At 33.7% G+C, this 16,208-nt stretch overlaps 1 protein-coding gene across 1 annotated transcript in view; it reads left to right on the plus strand.

Moving 5' to 3' along the window:
* Window positions 1–1,452: 1,452 nt before the first annotated feature.
* LOC143250002 (metal-response element-binding transcription factor 2-like) overlaps window positions 1,453–16,208 on the plus strand; it is a 56,287-nt gene continuing 41,531 nt past the window's right edge. Inside the window, exons 1-4 of the mRNA XM_076500638.1 lie at window positions 1,453–1,551; window positions 7,437–7,467; window positions 8,665–8,705; window positions 15,643–15,719. Of these exons, the coding sequence (XP_076356753.1) occupies window positions 8,673–8,705; window positions 15,643–15,719 (110 nt within the window). The 5' untranslated portion in view covers window positions 1,453–1,551; window positions 7,437–7,467; window positions 8,665–8,672. The remainder of the gene's footprint in view (window positions 1,552–7,436; window positions 7,468–8,664; window positions 8,706–15,642; window positions 15,720–16,208) is intronic.

Below are 16,208 nucleotides of genomic sequence, written 5' to 3' on the forward strand. Positions count from 1 at the left end.
TTATAGATTCAGTAGAACTAAATTAGATGCTTGCATTAGTATCAGAATGTTCCAATCAACTTCTGAATGTAAGTTACAAGACTAATTTACATATTTAAACTGTTTTAAATAAATTATATTTTACTGAGAAAACTGTAACAATAGCTAAGAATATTTATAACTTGGATCATTAGTTTGAGTTAAAAATAAGATAAGGTTCAACAGCTGTATAAACTATTTTTAATATGAAAAATTAAAAGATTTAAAAATTTTAAAACAACTGAATTTTATTGAAATTTGGATATAATTTTCAGTCATAATTACTAGAGAGAACCTTTGTTATAATAAACCAATATAACGTAAGGCAGCATTATTATATATTACTCTAATCTTATTTGAAAAACCATTTTCAGAAGAGTGCAGTTAATTACTGCTTATCTAATGTTTGTTTGTAGTTGTGAGAGCTACTGATGTGATACATACACTATGTCTCTGAACAACAAAATTCCACCTGGTCACGTTTTAGCTGCATCATTTTTTGTAGAATACGAAGCATTTATTCTTGTTATATTAGAACAAGATGTCAACATTAATAATTAGACAATAAAGCAGAAGTAAAATGTTTCTCTCCATTGAGAATTATTTTATGTTCCAGTTTTACATTTCCTGAAGAACTAATAATAAACTCGATACTTTAGGGCATGTTCTTTTTCTTTCTTTTTTTTTCTGCAGTGATAAAAAAGTATCATTTGAATCATTAGCAACTTCATAACATTTGGTTCACTGATTGTGTTAAAAAAAAACAGTTTGTTTTTCATGTTTAAAGCAGTAAGGCCTGACTCAAGTTCAGTAATGTTCTTAGGAAACTAAAAACTGTGGCATGGCATGGTCAAGCTGTTAAGGCGCAGTGACTCATAATCTGAGGGTCATGAGTTTGTATCCCCGTCGCACCAAACATGCTCGCCTCCCAGTCGTGTGGATGTTATAATGTGACGGTCAATCCCACTATTCATTGGTAAAAGAGTAGCCCAAGAGTTATAGTGGGCAGTGATGACTAGCTGCCTTCCCTCTAGTCTTACACTGCTATGTTAGGGACGGCTATCACAGATAGGCCTCGAGTAGTTTTGTGAAATTCAAAAACAAACTAAAAACTGCTAAAATATGTAACCCACTTTTACTGAACCCAGCTTACTGTCAATAGAAAACCTTGTCAGATGAAAATTAAGAATTTTGTTTAATGGTATTGTGTCATTATGAAATTGTTTAGTTGGTTCTGTATTTTGTGAGTTAACTTTACAAATTAGTGAGAAAAACTTGAACAAATGGTATTGTAAGTAACAAATGTGCAATGTTTCAACAGTTATCAGGTACAATAGTTTAGATTACAACAAACACACTTTGTAGTAAGAATAAAAAACAACTGGAGGTTCATGGTAGATTCTCAGGTTCTTAATTTTCTAACTTTGCTTAGGTTATCACCAGCACTGTCATAGACCTAAGATTTCTTCAGAAGTCTTAAAACCAGAGGTTCCTTGGTATTGTAGGAGCTGCATATTTGCTTCTACAGCTAAGGTAAGATTTGTTTTTTTATTTATAAAGCACAACTAATTTTTGTATGATTAAAGTTTACTTCAACATAAAATCTCTATTAAGTCCCTTCCTGCTGTACCATACCTTAGGCCTGTCTTGGCAAGAAACATTCCTGCTGTACCATACCTTAGGTTTGTAACAGCAAGAAACATTCCTGCTGTACCATACCTTGGGCCTGTCTTGGCAAGAAACATCAGGCCCACCACTAGCTATTTTGTCATCATAAGCAAGTTTTTATTCCCCTTCAGAAGTTAAATAAAATCAGAATGCTACAAATCATATTTATCTATTAAAGTCCTAGGAAATTTTATGGTGACCATTGTGTCAGTCCAAAGTTTCTTACTTTCTTTGAGTAATTAATTTCCAGCTTAAAAACATTCAGAAAGAAATCAGTCCAGTCAGTCAGGAGGTCACTTTAGTTTAAAAGGCCCATTTATTTGTCTGCCTAAGGTTTTCTTTTGTAGGGCTTCTTAAGTTGCATTTTTTGCTGATCCTTTTGGATTTTGTTTTCTGACACTTCACTAAGTTGGCTTCTCACAAGTCTGATTTAGATTTTGAGGTTTTTTTCTCCTTTGAGTCTACCTTTCCATTGTTGGAACTATTTAGTTTCTCCTTGCTAAAATTCTGTTTCAGGCTGGTAGATTTACTGTTTTATTACGTGATGGGAAAGACAGAACTTGTACCCTATTTGTCTGTTTGCATGCCTTAGTTTTCTGCTTCCTTGTGGAAGTATATTTTTTTGGTTGCTGACATGTTGATGTCATAATTTGGAGTTATTGTCATGTTTGTAAGATTTTCTCTCTCTTTAAGTCCTACTATATCGCGGATAGGTCTTGGCAATTAGGGAATTCGATACATCCATCTCTGCAATTCTTTTGCATCTATTTTTCACATGTGCAATCAATTATAATCTGAGAATTTGTTTTGGCCTGTCAGGCCTGAGAGTGTTATGCAACCCACTTTACCTTCTTTTGTGGTGATTGTCTTGACCATTGAGATACTTCAATTTCCCTTGATTTTCTCCACTTACTTAGAAGTGGATCTCCAAATATCCATTTTGCATATTTTGGTCTGTACAGGTGAGGTATCTTCTGGGTTACATCTCATCTGATTCAGCTCAGTTTTCTATTGCACCTATTTCATTTATCTAGTGGGGGTCATTTATGGGCTTGTATTCAGACCTCTCCCAGTGCTTTTCTTACACATTTTTTATGTACTTGGACAGCTTTACTTTAAGAGTTTCCCCTATCCCATGGCTATTCTTGACAGTGTCTGCTTGATTATAAGGAGGAAGTTGTACTTTTGTCATAGTCTTGTCTTATTTTCCAGAGTCCCTTACATCTTGGTTTCACTGGATTCCACTTTGTGGTGAGTGTTATCTTGACAGATGTTTTATCAGTCTGCCTTTGATTATTTTTTACCACTGGTTGCAACAGGTTGTGTAGAAATGAGTTGTTCTATAAAGACATCTAGATGCTTACCAGATGGTATTACAATACTATCATATACTGCCACTCATGGACTATCGTGGATAAAGCTAAAGGGGATTCTACCTGTCCCTGATCATTAGATTGCATAAATTGGGGCCAGTTTGCTATTAAACATTTAGGAAACTTGTTTCACCTTTTATGCTATTTAAAGATTACTGTGCCTCAGGGCTCCCCAACATACATTACACCTCCAGATTCTACTAGTAGAGTTAGAGAGTTCTTACTATGCCCAGGTTTCAGTCACTTGGATAGTGGACAGAGACTATTCCTCCAGTGTTAGTGTGTTCCTCTACTCTTGGAGAAGAGGGTGAAGTTAAGGGCCCTCCTACTTGGGTCCCAGATGCCTGTAGGAGAGGGACCAGCCTGCAGGAGCTCTCTCGTGATTCTTGTTCAGATTTTACACTATCCTATCTGGTTAAGGTATCATGGCCCTTGTCTTTGATCATTGGTAGCTTCATATACTGTTTATGGGAGGAGGTCCACTATCTCCTCATATTAGATTGAAAAATAATGGCAGATTTTTATATCAAAAATTTAACTGTTTACACAGATAAGAAACCTGTCTTTTTTATGACTTCATATTGAAAAACTAAAACTATTTGTTAGTGTTGTAATTCTTTTCTAAAAGTTTATTTTCAATATTTCCTTACAATTAATGATGGAAAAAAAAAGTTTCACATTATTGTTTTGCATTAATTCAAACTTATTCATAATATATTACAAACAGCTTGCAATATTAACCAAGCATGGGGTGAAGGAACCACCTCCAAATGTACAGTACAGAGTTGGTTATGAAAATTTCATACTGGAGATGAGTCTTGAAGATAAGAAGGCCAAAGGACATCCATATGCTATTAGAATCAACCAACTGAGAATATTAGTGGAAAGAAACCTGCACGAAACTGTTTAAGAAATGGAACAAGAAGTGAGTTTTGGCACAACTTTGGACCATCTCGATCAAATTGGAAAAGTGAATAAGCTTGACAAGTGGGTTCCATGTGAACTCGGTGAAAATCAGAAAAATCTCTGTTTTCAACTTGGTTTATGCTGATTTTGTGTAACAGAAATGACCCATTTCTTGGTTGAATTGTCATCTGTGATGAAAAGTGGATTCTTTACAACAACAGATAGCAATCTGTGCAGTGGCTCAACTGTGACAAAAACACTTCCCAAAACCAAGGTTGCACCAACAGAAGATTATGGTCATTGTTTGGTGGTCTGTTGTTGCTATTATCCATTACAGCTTGCTCAACCAGGACCAGAATATCACTCTGGATGTTTACTGTCAAGAATTGGAAGAAATACATAGAAAGTTGCATGAAAAAAAATCCCTGCACTGGTCAGTCGAAGACGACCAATCTTGCTTAATGGTAATGATCGGTCACACGTTCAAATTACACTCCAGTAGCTCAGTGAAATGGGCTACTAAACTTTGCCTCATCCTCATCAGACTTTCAAGCATTTGGACAACTTTTTATAGAATAAAAGGTTTAACAGCATAAAATGGCTTTAAAGAATTTATGAGTTTAGGACTTCAGGGTTTTATCGTCATGACATAAGTAATTTTATTTTGTGTTGTCAGAAGTGTGTACATTCAGTAGGTTCCTATTTTGATTAATAAAGTTGCTTTTGAATTTTTTTTATTTCTTATTAAAGTTAAAATTTATTATTCACCATTATTTTTCAAACAACCTTATAATTCTGAATGAATTGTGGTCTCTTCCTAAGCCCTCTGTTGAGGACAGATTCCAGGTCCTTTCCATAATACCAGGGCAAGTGGAATACTCCTTTTCTACTTGGTTTGGGAGTGGGAATGAATATTCATAATTCCAGACTGGATGAGTTCTGTTCCTTTGATTGGTTGCAGCATGTGTAACCCCATCATTCAGAACCTGGGTGTTGCTTTTTGGACTTTTTCAGACAGAGGAGAAATTTTGCCCACTTCAATGTTGCTTATTTTGTGATTTTGATGGTGTGAAATGCATAATTGTATAGGTACAGGATGAGGTACAGTATCCCTAGTCGCAGTGATATAGAGACCAAGACCCCTAAATTCAACCCTGAGTTGTGGAACCTCAGCTCTCTAGTTGAGGGCTGGCCTGTGATGATGATTACTCGTGTTATTCCACCCTCGATACAGGAACTGGGTTTGAGGTGAAAAGCATACCTGTTCTGGATGTATTGTGGTTCCCCCACTCTTGTATTCTTTTTTTTCTTATTACACTGCTGTTCTATGCACTCTTTTTGTTTGGATCATGTCTGCACAGGCCCCTGCATGTTCTTATTGTGGGATTCTAGCTACAGTTATGAAAATTATGTTTTGGAAGTTAACATTTTTCCATATTAAAAAGGTATATTCAATAATACTTACTTCATCTGACAGTCTTTCTTCTGCCTCTCCAGTAAAAACCAGTGTAAGTCTTGGAAAAAATGATTTCTTTATCTAAGTGCTTATGCACAGTACCAGGGTAGACATTTCAAAGGGCTTCTAAGTGACGTATAAAAGACTGAAGCAGGTGATACCAACACTTAGATAGGCAAAGTCGATGTGGAAGAATAGCCATGTTGTCAGTGGGGAGAAGTGTTGTCTGAAATACATTTTCAGATTAGGAAAATGTTAACTTTAATTCAACAAAACAGACTACAAACACATATAACTAGGAGACCATTTAATTATACTTTAAGACTAAAATAATTATAATGAAATGATTGGAAAATCTACAATCAAACACAGATACATTGTTGGTCAAATGATGTTCACTGCTGGTCAAAATCTTAAGGCCAATGAACATAAAGAAAAAATATGCATTTTGCGTTGTTAGGCTCAACCACTTATTTGAGTAGAGCTTTGAAAGATGACAATAAGAAAAGGGAAAATAAAAATAACAACATTGTTAACATTTAATATGGAAAATGTGAACACTATGAAATTATCCTAAATACTAGCTGGTCAAAAGTTTAAGACCATAACAAAAAGAAGTCCTAAACAGGGTAGGAAATGCCCTACAAAAGGTCTCATTTTCTTTGGCATGGTCGATATAAGCATTTGCAGAAGGCTGGCTGGAATGTTATTCCAATTGGTGAAGATGGCTTCACAAAAATCATGCACTGTTTGGAATTGATGTCCATTTCTACAGACTTCCCTTGCCATCCACCCCCAAACATTTTCAGTGGGGTTTAGTTCGGGGAAACATGCTGGATGGTTCAAAAGAATCATGTTATTCGCCGTAAAAAAAAGTCCTTTGTCCTGCAGGCTTTGTGAATTGCAATATTGTCCTGCTGAAAATCCAGTCATTTCCACACAAGCAAGGGCTTTCAGTCGATAAGAATGCTCTCTCAAACATGCCAATGTAGCCAGCTGCTGTTTGACGCCATTGTTCCATGGAAGGAGAAAGCATCCAAGATCATGATAGAACCTACTCCACTGTGTTGTAGAAAATGTCTCTGGTGGGATATCCTTATCGTGCCAGTAACGCTGGAAGTCATCTGGACCATCCAGGTTAAATTTTTTCTCATCAGAGAACAAAACCTTCCATTTTTTATGTCCCATGTTTGGTGCTTCTCAGCAAAGTTTAACTGAGCTGTTTTATGGTGTGGAAAGAGGTGTGGCCTTTGAAGACATTTACAGTTTTTTAAAGCCTTTCTCTCGTAGATGCCATCTTATCATTCTTGAGCTGCATTCTGCATCCATAAGGGCCTTAATTTGGTTCGACGATAGGCTGGTGTCTTGCTGGACAACTCGTTGAATCCTCCTGTTCAATGCCGGTGAAATTTTCTTGGGCCGACCACTTGAAATTTTCATTCCATATCCCTCAGGGTCTTTTAAGAAATTTGCAACAGCAGTTTTACTACAATCTCACCAGTGACTTTCTGCACTAAGATATGTGAACAGTGATGCTTGTTTGCACTGCACATCTTAACATCAAGGTTTCCAATACTTTTATTTGATGAACAAGTTAGTATGAAAAATAAATTAATTAGTAATTAATATTTTACACTAAAGCTGAATATACTTCTAAAATATGGTGCATAGTTTGTTTCATTTAAGGTGCTTCACTCGTTTTTATTTGAAAACAGGATGAGATGTCAAATCCATATATTACTGACAGAAGGAATGATTTTCTCTAGCACTGATATTGTTTTGAGGCATTTATTTTAGTTATTTGAAATAATATTTTCAAATAAGGAACAACATTAATTCTATTGACTTACAACACTAAAATGCATAACTGGCTTACCTGTGGTGGACAGAGCAGATAGCCAAATACTTTCATTGCAGAAATATAAGTGTAATATATAGTACAAAATGTATAATTTGAAGAAGTGTTAGATGTGTATATTAAGTTTTTTATTTCTCTCTCTCTCTCTCTCTCTCAGAAAGGTGGAGCAGTTAAGAAAGGATTGTATGGTAAGTCTATGTACAGGTAGTTGTATATAATTTAACTCTTTCCGTATGGCGTCGGTCAATGTGACCGACCTTGTAACAACAAACTTACCATTAGAGTTTCTATACTGTAATTCTTAATGTTTTATATACCTCCACAAAATTTGGCAAACTTTTAGTAAATGTTGCAAGTTATTTGTAAACAAAATCCGGGTTTTTTTGGTTAAGTATGTTTACTGATGTTATATCTATGAATGTATGGAATCAAAATGTTAAGTGCAAAATGATTTTCATGTTGGGTTTAAAAATACTTTTCTTCATCTGATAATTTTCAAATTTCATTTATGTAACCTGTAAAACTTCCTAAATAAATATCAAAATATTTTCTTTAAATATCATATTTTATCTGTTATTTTTTCCTACCCTAACTCCCGATGGATTTGATCAATCTTATAATCACTATAAAAAATATGAAATGAATTTCACAAATTTCAGATGAAGAAAAGTATTTGTATTCTCATCATGAAAGTGATTTTGCACTTGTAGGAGTTGACACTCTTGACTCCACGTATCCACATACAACTTTTTAGTTAATTATATATTTAATTAAAAAATTTGAATTTTGTTTACAAAAGATTTATAATGTTTACTGAAAGCTTATTAAATTCTATGAAGATACACAAAATATATTAAAAGTTATAGTATAGAAACTGGTGGTTACTTTGAGGTTGTGAACTTCATTGAAGGGGCTGAGCCAGTAGTGAGAGGGTAAACATATTTTCTTTTTCAGGTGTAATATTTATATTTTTCTCATCTATAATGTTTTCAGTTACAATACAGTTTCTTACTTTATTTCAGTACTAGATATTTTAGGGTTTTAAGTGTCATAAATTTAATATAATAATTGGAATATTTGAAGTTTGTTTGGAATTTATTACATTTCATTTCATAATGTATCTAATTGTAACAAAGCATGTGCATTTCTGATTCTCATGTTTTGAAGTGTTTTAATATTACAATAAAAACATTTGAATTTTAATCTTATTTTACTACAAAAAAAATCTATAAAATGTTGACTTTCACCTGAATAAGCACGTGTAGAACTTGTTAATATATTAAACTTGTTTTATGCTCACAGTGTAAGCTACTATAAAATACATTTTTTAAAGAATATTTTGTAAAAAAAAGGAAAACAGAGAGATGATATTGTTTTTATTGCAGGACAAGTCATGCAACAGATGAAGATGACACTTCCATATGATGCAAGTTTCATTTTTAAGTCATTTAAAAAGTTGTCATGTTATCTAAACACTTCAAAGAAGTTTTTAATTCCAATTTTTAAATGTTTTTTTAATTGTAATTTGCTTCTGAATTGTTTTTTCAAATTGGATCTTTTACACAGAAGTTCCTTATATATATATATACACACACATACACAATAAATTCATTTATTTTTTGAGTAAAAGGCACTCAGTTCAGTTGTTATAACTGTGTCACTGTTACTGTTATTCATATTTAAACCTATTCCAGTAGTTTATGTATCATTATAATCTTTTAACTGAAAAGTGAGAACATGAAGTATGAAAAACAGATGATTTATTAAATTTCCTTAATTCACTGCTAGTTTTCACTCGTCTTCTTTAAGCTAATGTTATAATGCTTATTTAGGGGTACTCATTGGATTGTATGAGTGTACTCAATAAGCATGTCTGTGAAGTTTTGCTTATAATTTAACATTTTAATGTGATAAAGTTTCTATACAATTTCTCTTTAAATAAGAAATGTTTAGAAAAAAAGAGTCTCCTACCTTTTGTGTTGCTATAGCTTACCGGTGCTAACTTTATTTTTCCCATAAAGGTCTGGGAAGGGCCTAGTGGTTAGCATACTTGGACAATTAATATGAGTGTTCATTGCTGCTGGTGCAAAAATACTGTCTACACTTTCAGTGATGTTGAGAAAACTCACTTGTAGAAAAATGTATATGTAAAAATGGCTCGTTTGGGTTGAGAAAATATTTTACGATGAGGAGCGAACAACGTTTTGACCTTCTTTGGTTATCGTCAGGTTCACAAAGAAAGAAAGAGTTAACTGACCAGAAGCTGACCACATGTTTGAAAGGGGTTGTGTAACTGACTGTCAGAATGTAGAGGGCGGTGTTAGATGATTGAATGTATAATTTTATATTATTTATTTTATTATTTTTAATATAGGTATAAAGGTGTTCCTTTGTATTGGTTTATTTTGGGTTTAAGTTGTTGTATAAGTAAGGCTTCTTTAATTTTGCATTTGTTTTTTTATTTAGTATTTGAGTGTTTTCTATGGTTATGTTGTGTTTATTTGACTTGCAGTGTTCAAAACGCGGAAGGTGACTTTTATGTTCTTTGAATCTGGTTTTCATTTTTCTACTTGTTTCTCCAATATAGAAGTCGGGGCAGTTATCACATTGTATTTTATAAATAATGTTGGTGTGGTGTTTGTCAGTGAAGTTTTTACATATTATAGACCTCAGTTTTGTGCCTGGTTTTTGAATAAATTTGGTATTAACTGGAATGTCATATTTTGTTACTAGTTCTTGCCAAATGTTGGTTATTTTTCTGCTGATGTTGGGAATATATGGTATGCAGCAGTATATGGTTTCATGATTTTTTGATTCGTGAGATATATTTACTTTAGTTGGTTGATTTTGCTTTCTGTCTAGGTGTGTGTGTATAATGTTTTCTACGGTTTGTGGAGGAAACTTATTGATGTTGATGAAGTATTGTTTTATTTTGTCTACTTCATCGTTAATTTTATCTGGTGAGCATAGTTTTATGGCTGTGTTTATTTGGTTTCTTAGTATGTTGAGTTTTTGTTTTGTTTCATGTGCTGAGTCCCAAGAAATGTATAGTCCAGTATGGGTGATTTTTTGGTGGATTTCTGTTTTAAATTGTGTATTGGTTCTTGTAATTTTGAGGTTAAGAAATGGTATTTGATTGCTTTTGTGAAGTTAATTTTGGGATGTATAGAGTTAATGTGATTGAAAATATTAAGTGTGTGTTTTATAGATGTGAATCCTGCAATCAAGTCTTCTACATATCTGTACCAGTATAGTGGTGGATGTAATGCTGTGTTAATTGCTTGTGTCATAAAAATATTGGCTAGAACTGGTGATACTGGGTTGCCCATGCTTAGGCCATTTGTTTGTATATAGTTTTGGTTGTTGAACATGAAGTTTGTCTTTATCGTGGTGAATTCTATGAGGGTTGCTAACTGGTTACTGGGAATTTCTATAGTTGGGTTAGGGTCTCGGATATAGAGTTCTAAGGCTATCTTGCAGGCTTCAGTGGTTGGAACTTCTGTAAAGAGGGATATAACATCGAATCTGGCCATTAAGGCTTTATGATTAAGTTGATTAAGATTAGACTTGAAATTAAAAGAGTCTTTGATGAATGAGCTGGCTGATGTTACATATTTGGAGAATGCCCATGCTATGTATTTACCAAGATTGTAATTAAACGATTCATATGTGGACATCATTGGTCGTAATGTACAATCTGGTTTATGAGGTTTGGAGATGCCGCATATTTGCGGGTGTGCGTGAGTCGGTTTTACATAGGTAGTAATAAAGTGTTTGTGAAACTGTGTTGGCATTTTTCATTTGTAGTAGTAATTTGTTCAGTTGCATTTCGTGTGTCTTTGTTGGATATGTGTGTATTGGTTGAAATTTGTTCGTGTCTGATAGGATGTTATTCATTTTTTGGATGTATTCATTCGTGTTCATTATGACTATAGCGTTACCTTTATCTGCTTTTAGAATTTTTATGTTTTTGTCTTGTTTTATGTTTTTAATGGAAATAATGTCTCTTTTTGTAAGGTTGTTTTTTAGTTTTCTGTTTTGTGAAATTATGTTGATGGTTTTGTGAGGAAATTCTTTGAAAAAATCATTTAAGATGTTGTTTTTAGGTGTTTCTGGAAAATATAAATTTGTAATTTTTCCTGGGAAGTTTGGCTGTTGGATGTCAATAAAATTGTCGAAGTTGTCTTCTTTCTGTTGGTTGTTTTCTTGTTTTTGTTTTCTGTAGAAAGTATCACAAGTCTCCTGGCTAGTTCTTCTAAACATGTTTTGATTTCTAAGGTTGGAATGCACCTAGGTGCTATTGCGATGTTCAGTCCTTTGTTAAGTAGATGTATCTCGTCTGTGTTTAATTGTTGGTCGGATCTGTTAATTATGAGGTTAGTCAATGGTTTGTTGTGATGTCTTTTCTGTTGTTTACATCTTAGTTTTTCTAGTTTTTTGTTGTGGCAGATCTTTTTGTCCTTGTTATTCCTAGTGTTGATTTAGTTTATGTTTTGTTGTACAAGTCCGTAAATCTCTGGTTTAATGCAGCATGCCAGTTGATGGTCTAGGTTCATTTTTTGTTTTTGTAAGTCATGTAGTTCTTTGTATTTTGTGTTCAACATGGCTTTAAGTAGTTTTTTCTGTAAATTTTGGATAATGTTTGTGTATTTATTAAAATTTTTTGATAATTTTACCTTTAAAAAATTAGGGTTAGTTGATACTTTCTACATTGTTGAATGAAATAGATGAATTAGACAAAATAAAACAATACTTCATCAACATCAATAAGTTTCCTACACAAACTGTAGAAAACATTATATGCACACACCTAGACAGAAAGCAAAATCAATCAACAAGAGTAAATATATCTCAAATTAAAAAATCATGAAACTGTATACTGCTGCACACCATATATTCCCGACATCAGCAGAAAAATAATTAACATTTGGTAAAAACTAGTAACAAAATATGACATTATAGTTGATACCAGATTTATTCAAAAACCAGGCACTAAACTGAGGTATATACTATGTAAAAACTACACTGATAAACACTCATTTATTATACATTTATCAAACATTATTTATAAAACACAGTGATAACTGCCACGACTTCTATATTGGAGAAACAAGTAGAAAAATGGAAACCAGATTCAAAGAACATAAAAAATCACCTTCACACGTTTTCGAACACTGCAAGTCAAATAAACACAACATAACCATAGAAAACACTCAAATACTAAATAAAGAAACAAACATAAACAAATGCAAAATTAAAGAAGCCTTACTTATACAACAAGTTAAAATAAACCAGTACAAAGGAACACCTTTATACCTATATTAAAAATAATAAAATAAATAATATAAAATTATATATTCAAACATCTAACACCGCCCTCTACATTTCGACACTCAGTTACACAACCCCTTTCAAACATGTGGTCAGCTTCTAGTCAGTTGCGTCTTTCTTTCTTTGTGAACCTGATGATGACCAAAGAAGGTCGAAACATTCGCTCCTCATCATAAAATATTTTCTCAATCCAAACGAGCCGTTTTTACATATATACTGTCTACACTTTGTGCCATGAGGTGTATTGTAAAGGTGCTTATTTAAGTTTCATTATTCTGCCAGATACAAATAGCACAAGGGTTGTCTAAGTCTTCTTTTCATTGTGTAGACAGTAAAATACTGCTCTGAAGTGTATGAAAGCAACTGTTGTATTATTGCTTCATTTACAATTGTTAGCAAATTTCTGTTATTACCAGCCTGATAACTTCTGTAGTACTTTCTGCACTTGGTCTTTAATGGCTTTATCTTTGGAGCAGTTTGTAGATTATGTTTTGTTTTTCTAGTTGTAGGTTTCTGACTTTAAAGTTTGTTAACATCATGATATTTATTTTGGAGAGATGGTGACTCTTGGCAAATTCATTGTGGATGGAGTTTCAATGATGTTTTCAAGATAATATTTTCTAGTATTTTTTGCCCTGCAGTAATACATGTACTGTTTTTAGACAGTATGTTTTGATTGAACCTTTTTTACTCCAAAAAAATGTGTAAATTCATAATAGAAAAGTGCATTTCTATTTTAATGAACACCAAATCAGTATTTCGTTTATGACCACTGGAAATTTCTTAAGATACTGTTTAGCTTGATGTGGTTTAGATCTATAAAATTAAAAAATTTTCTCCACATGTTTGCTTTTAACAGCTCACTTTAATATTTTTCAGAAATGTGCGAGAAACTTTTTGACCTGAAAGACAAATTAGATTTAAGGCTAAAATTAATATCCTTTTATGAAACAGAAGTTTATATAGAAAACTGTTTGAACACTTGAAAGTGTTAACTGTGTTCTGTGACAGTGTGTCTTCACTTTAGGGTTCCTTGGTTTTGTGTATTTATCCAATGTTAGATTTTAGTGTTTGTTATTTTTTAATTGTATTTTGATTGTTCATTTAAAAGTTGTATAATTCATTGAAGAGGATGTCTTCTAGTACTATTTTGTACATACTGGTTGGTTCTTTAACTTTGGTCGTATTGTCGGTCGTAACAGTGATGGTGAACGTTTTTTGTTTTTAACTGGATCTTTCATTTGTATATTTTCAGTTTTATTTGTTGTGAAAGAAACAAAGGGAAATTGTTATAAAGAAATGACAATGTAATGCTGTCAGTCTTCAAAGTGATGTCAGTTAACATTTGATAACTGGTTGTAATAATAGTTGGAATTGTTGAAAGTGCTTTACTTCAAAACTCTTAAGTGGTTAACACTTTAGTTCAGCTGGCAGAGCTCTTGACACTTTAGTTCAGCTGGCAGAGCTCTTGACACTTTGGTTCAGCTAGCAGAGCTCTTGACACTTTAGTTCAGCTGGCAGAGCTCTTGACACTTTAGTTCAGCTGGCAGAGCTCTTGACACTTTGGTTCAGCTAGCAGAGTTCTTGACACTTTGGTTCAGCTGGCAGTATTCTTGACGCTTTGGTTCAGCTGGCAGTATTCTTGACGCTTTGGTTCAGCTGGCAGAGTTCTTGACGCTTTGGTTCAGCTGGCAGAGTTCTTGACGCTTTGGTTCAGCTGGCAGAGTTCTTGACGCTTTGGTTCAGCTGGCAGAGTTCTTGACGCTTTGGTTCAGCTGGCAGAGTTCTTGACGCTTTGGTTCAGCTGGCAGAGTTCTTGACGCTTTGGTTCAGCTGGCAGAGTTCTTGACGCTTTGGTTCAGCTGGCAGAGTTCTTGACGCTTTGGTTCAGCTGGCAGAGTTCTTGACGCTTTGGTTCAGCTGGCAGAGTTCTTGACGCTTTGGTTCAGCTGGCAGAGTTCTTGACGCTTTGGTTCAGCTGGCAGAGTTCTTGACGCTTTGGTTCAGCTGGCAGAGTTCTTGACGCTTTGGTTCAGCTGGCAGAGTTCTTGACGCTTTGGTTCAGCTGGCAGAGTTCTTGACGCTTTGGTTCAGCTGGCAGAGTTCTTGACGCTTTGGTTCAGCTGGCAGAGTTCTTGACACTTTGGTTCAGCTGGTAGAGCTCTAGCTCTTGACATTTTAATTCAGCTGGCAGAGCTCTTGCTCTTGACACTTTAGTTCAGCTGGCAAAGCTCTTGACACGTTAGTTCAGCTGGTAGAGTGTTTACCTAGTATATGATTCTTCTCGGGCTCAAATCTGAAGACAGAGATAATAAAATTGAAAATAAAAATATCTCGGAATGGCTGGTATGGATGTTAACATTTATTTTCAGGGAGAGAACAATATTTTGATCTTCCTAGCTCCTCTTTAGGTTACGAAAGAGAGAGTTTGAAAGTGACCATTGCCAGACACATTGTTCTCTCCTTATCAATAAGTGTTAATACCCATACTAGCCGTTCTGAGATACATTTTTATTTCAAGGAGGTTTCTCGTCATCACATATTGAAGCTACTGAAAACCTGAGACAAGGCCAGTAGTTGAATTAGTTGTTGAGAAATAGTTTAATTAAAAAACAACTTTTACATTAGACATGTTTGTCTCATAGTATTCAGTCATCAACAAGTTAATTGCACTTAAAAAAAGACTTCAGTTATTGAAAATGAGTCAAACACCTTAGTTTAGTTGGTGGAGCATTTGTCTAGTGTGTAAGAATTACTGAGTTTGTGTTATTGCTAAGGAAATTCCAATATGGCTCCAGTAGCATTTCATAATAAAATAGTTTTCAGTTTCATAACTTTCAAGATATCTATGGTTTAAATTCCTAATATTAAGTGTGTATTTGTAATATGAGTACATACAAGGTGTATACCTCTTTCATGAGATAAAAGTATATCTTGTTTGAAAACAAGTTTTCTTGTTAGAGTTCATAGAAGTAATGTTTCTTTAATGCCTACAAACTGATCTGAGAGTAAAACAATTTTTTTTTCAACAGCTTTATACTTTAACTTGGGATGCCCAACACAAATTCAACAGTGAGCAGTGTTACTGCTATTGTGGAGGTCCAGGAGAGTGAGTGATTCAATCCTTTCTCTAGTATAAAATGGATACTTTATGTCTGTGCAAAGAGTCATGTTTTTTTTCTGGTGGGCTATTATATGTCTATTTCTGAAACTTAATTTCATAATTAAAATAAATCATAGAACAGCTGACCAGTAAGATAAACTTTTTTTTTTAAGAATAGAAAGTTGTATAAAATGTGACAATAAAATCAAAGATATATTCACACCCACTTCTATTAAATGATACATTTTTGCCAGTAGTAATAACATTTTAGTGTATGTCCTAAAAGAAAAAATCAGTTTACCTCTCTACTGTTTTTGGAAAATCACAAACTGTCTTGTTAAAATTAAGATTTTTTTTTTGTTGAGTATGATAGAAAAATTATGCAACCAATGACAGTTAATCAGTGTAATAAGATTGTAGTGATTTTAACATGTAATATTACAGGATTTTATTAAGTAGGAAAATGAAAAGTTTCACATTCATTTCAAGTTTCTC

This window comes from Tachypleus tridentatus, chromosome 4 (assembly GCF_004210375.1).
Source record: "Tachypleus tridentatus isolate NWPU-2018 chromosome 4, ASM421037v1, whole genome shotgun sequence".
Taxonomy (NCBI): Eukaryota; Metazoa; Arthropoda; class Merostomata; order Xiphosura; family Limulidae; genus Tachypleus; species Tachypleus tridentatus.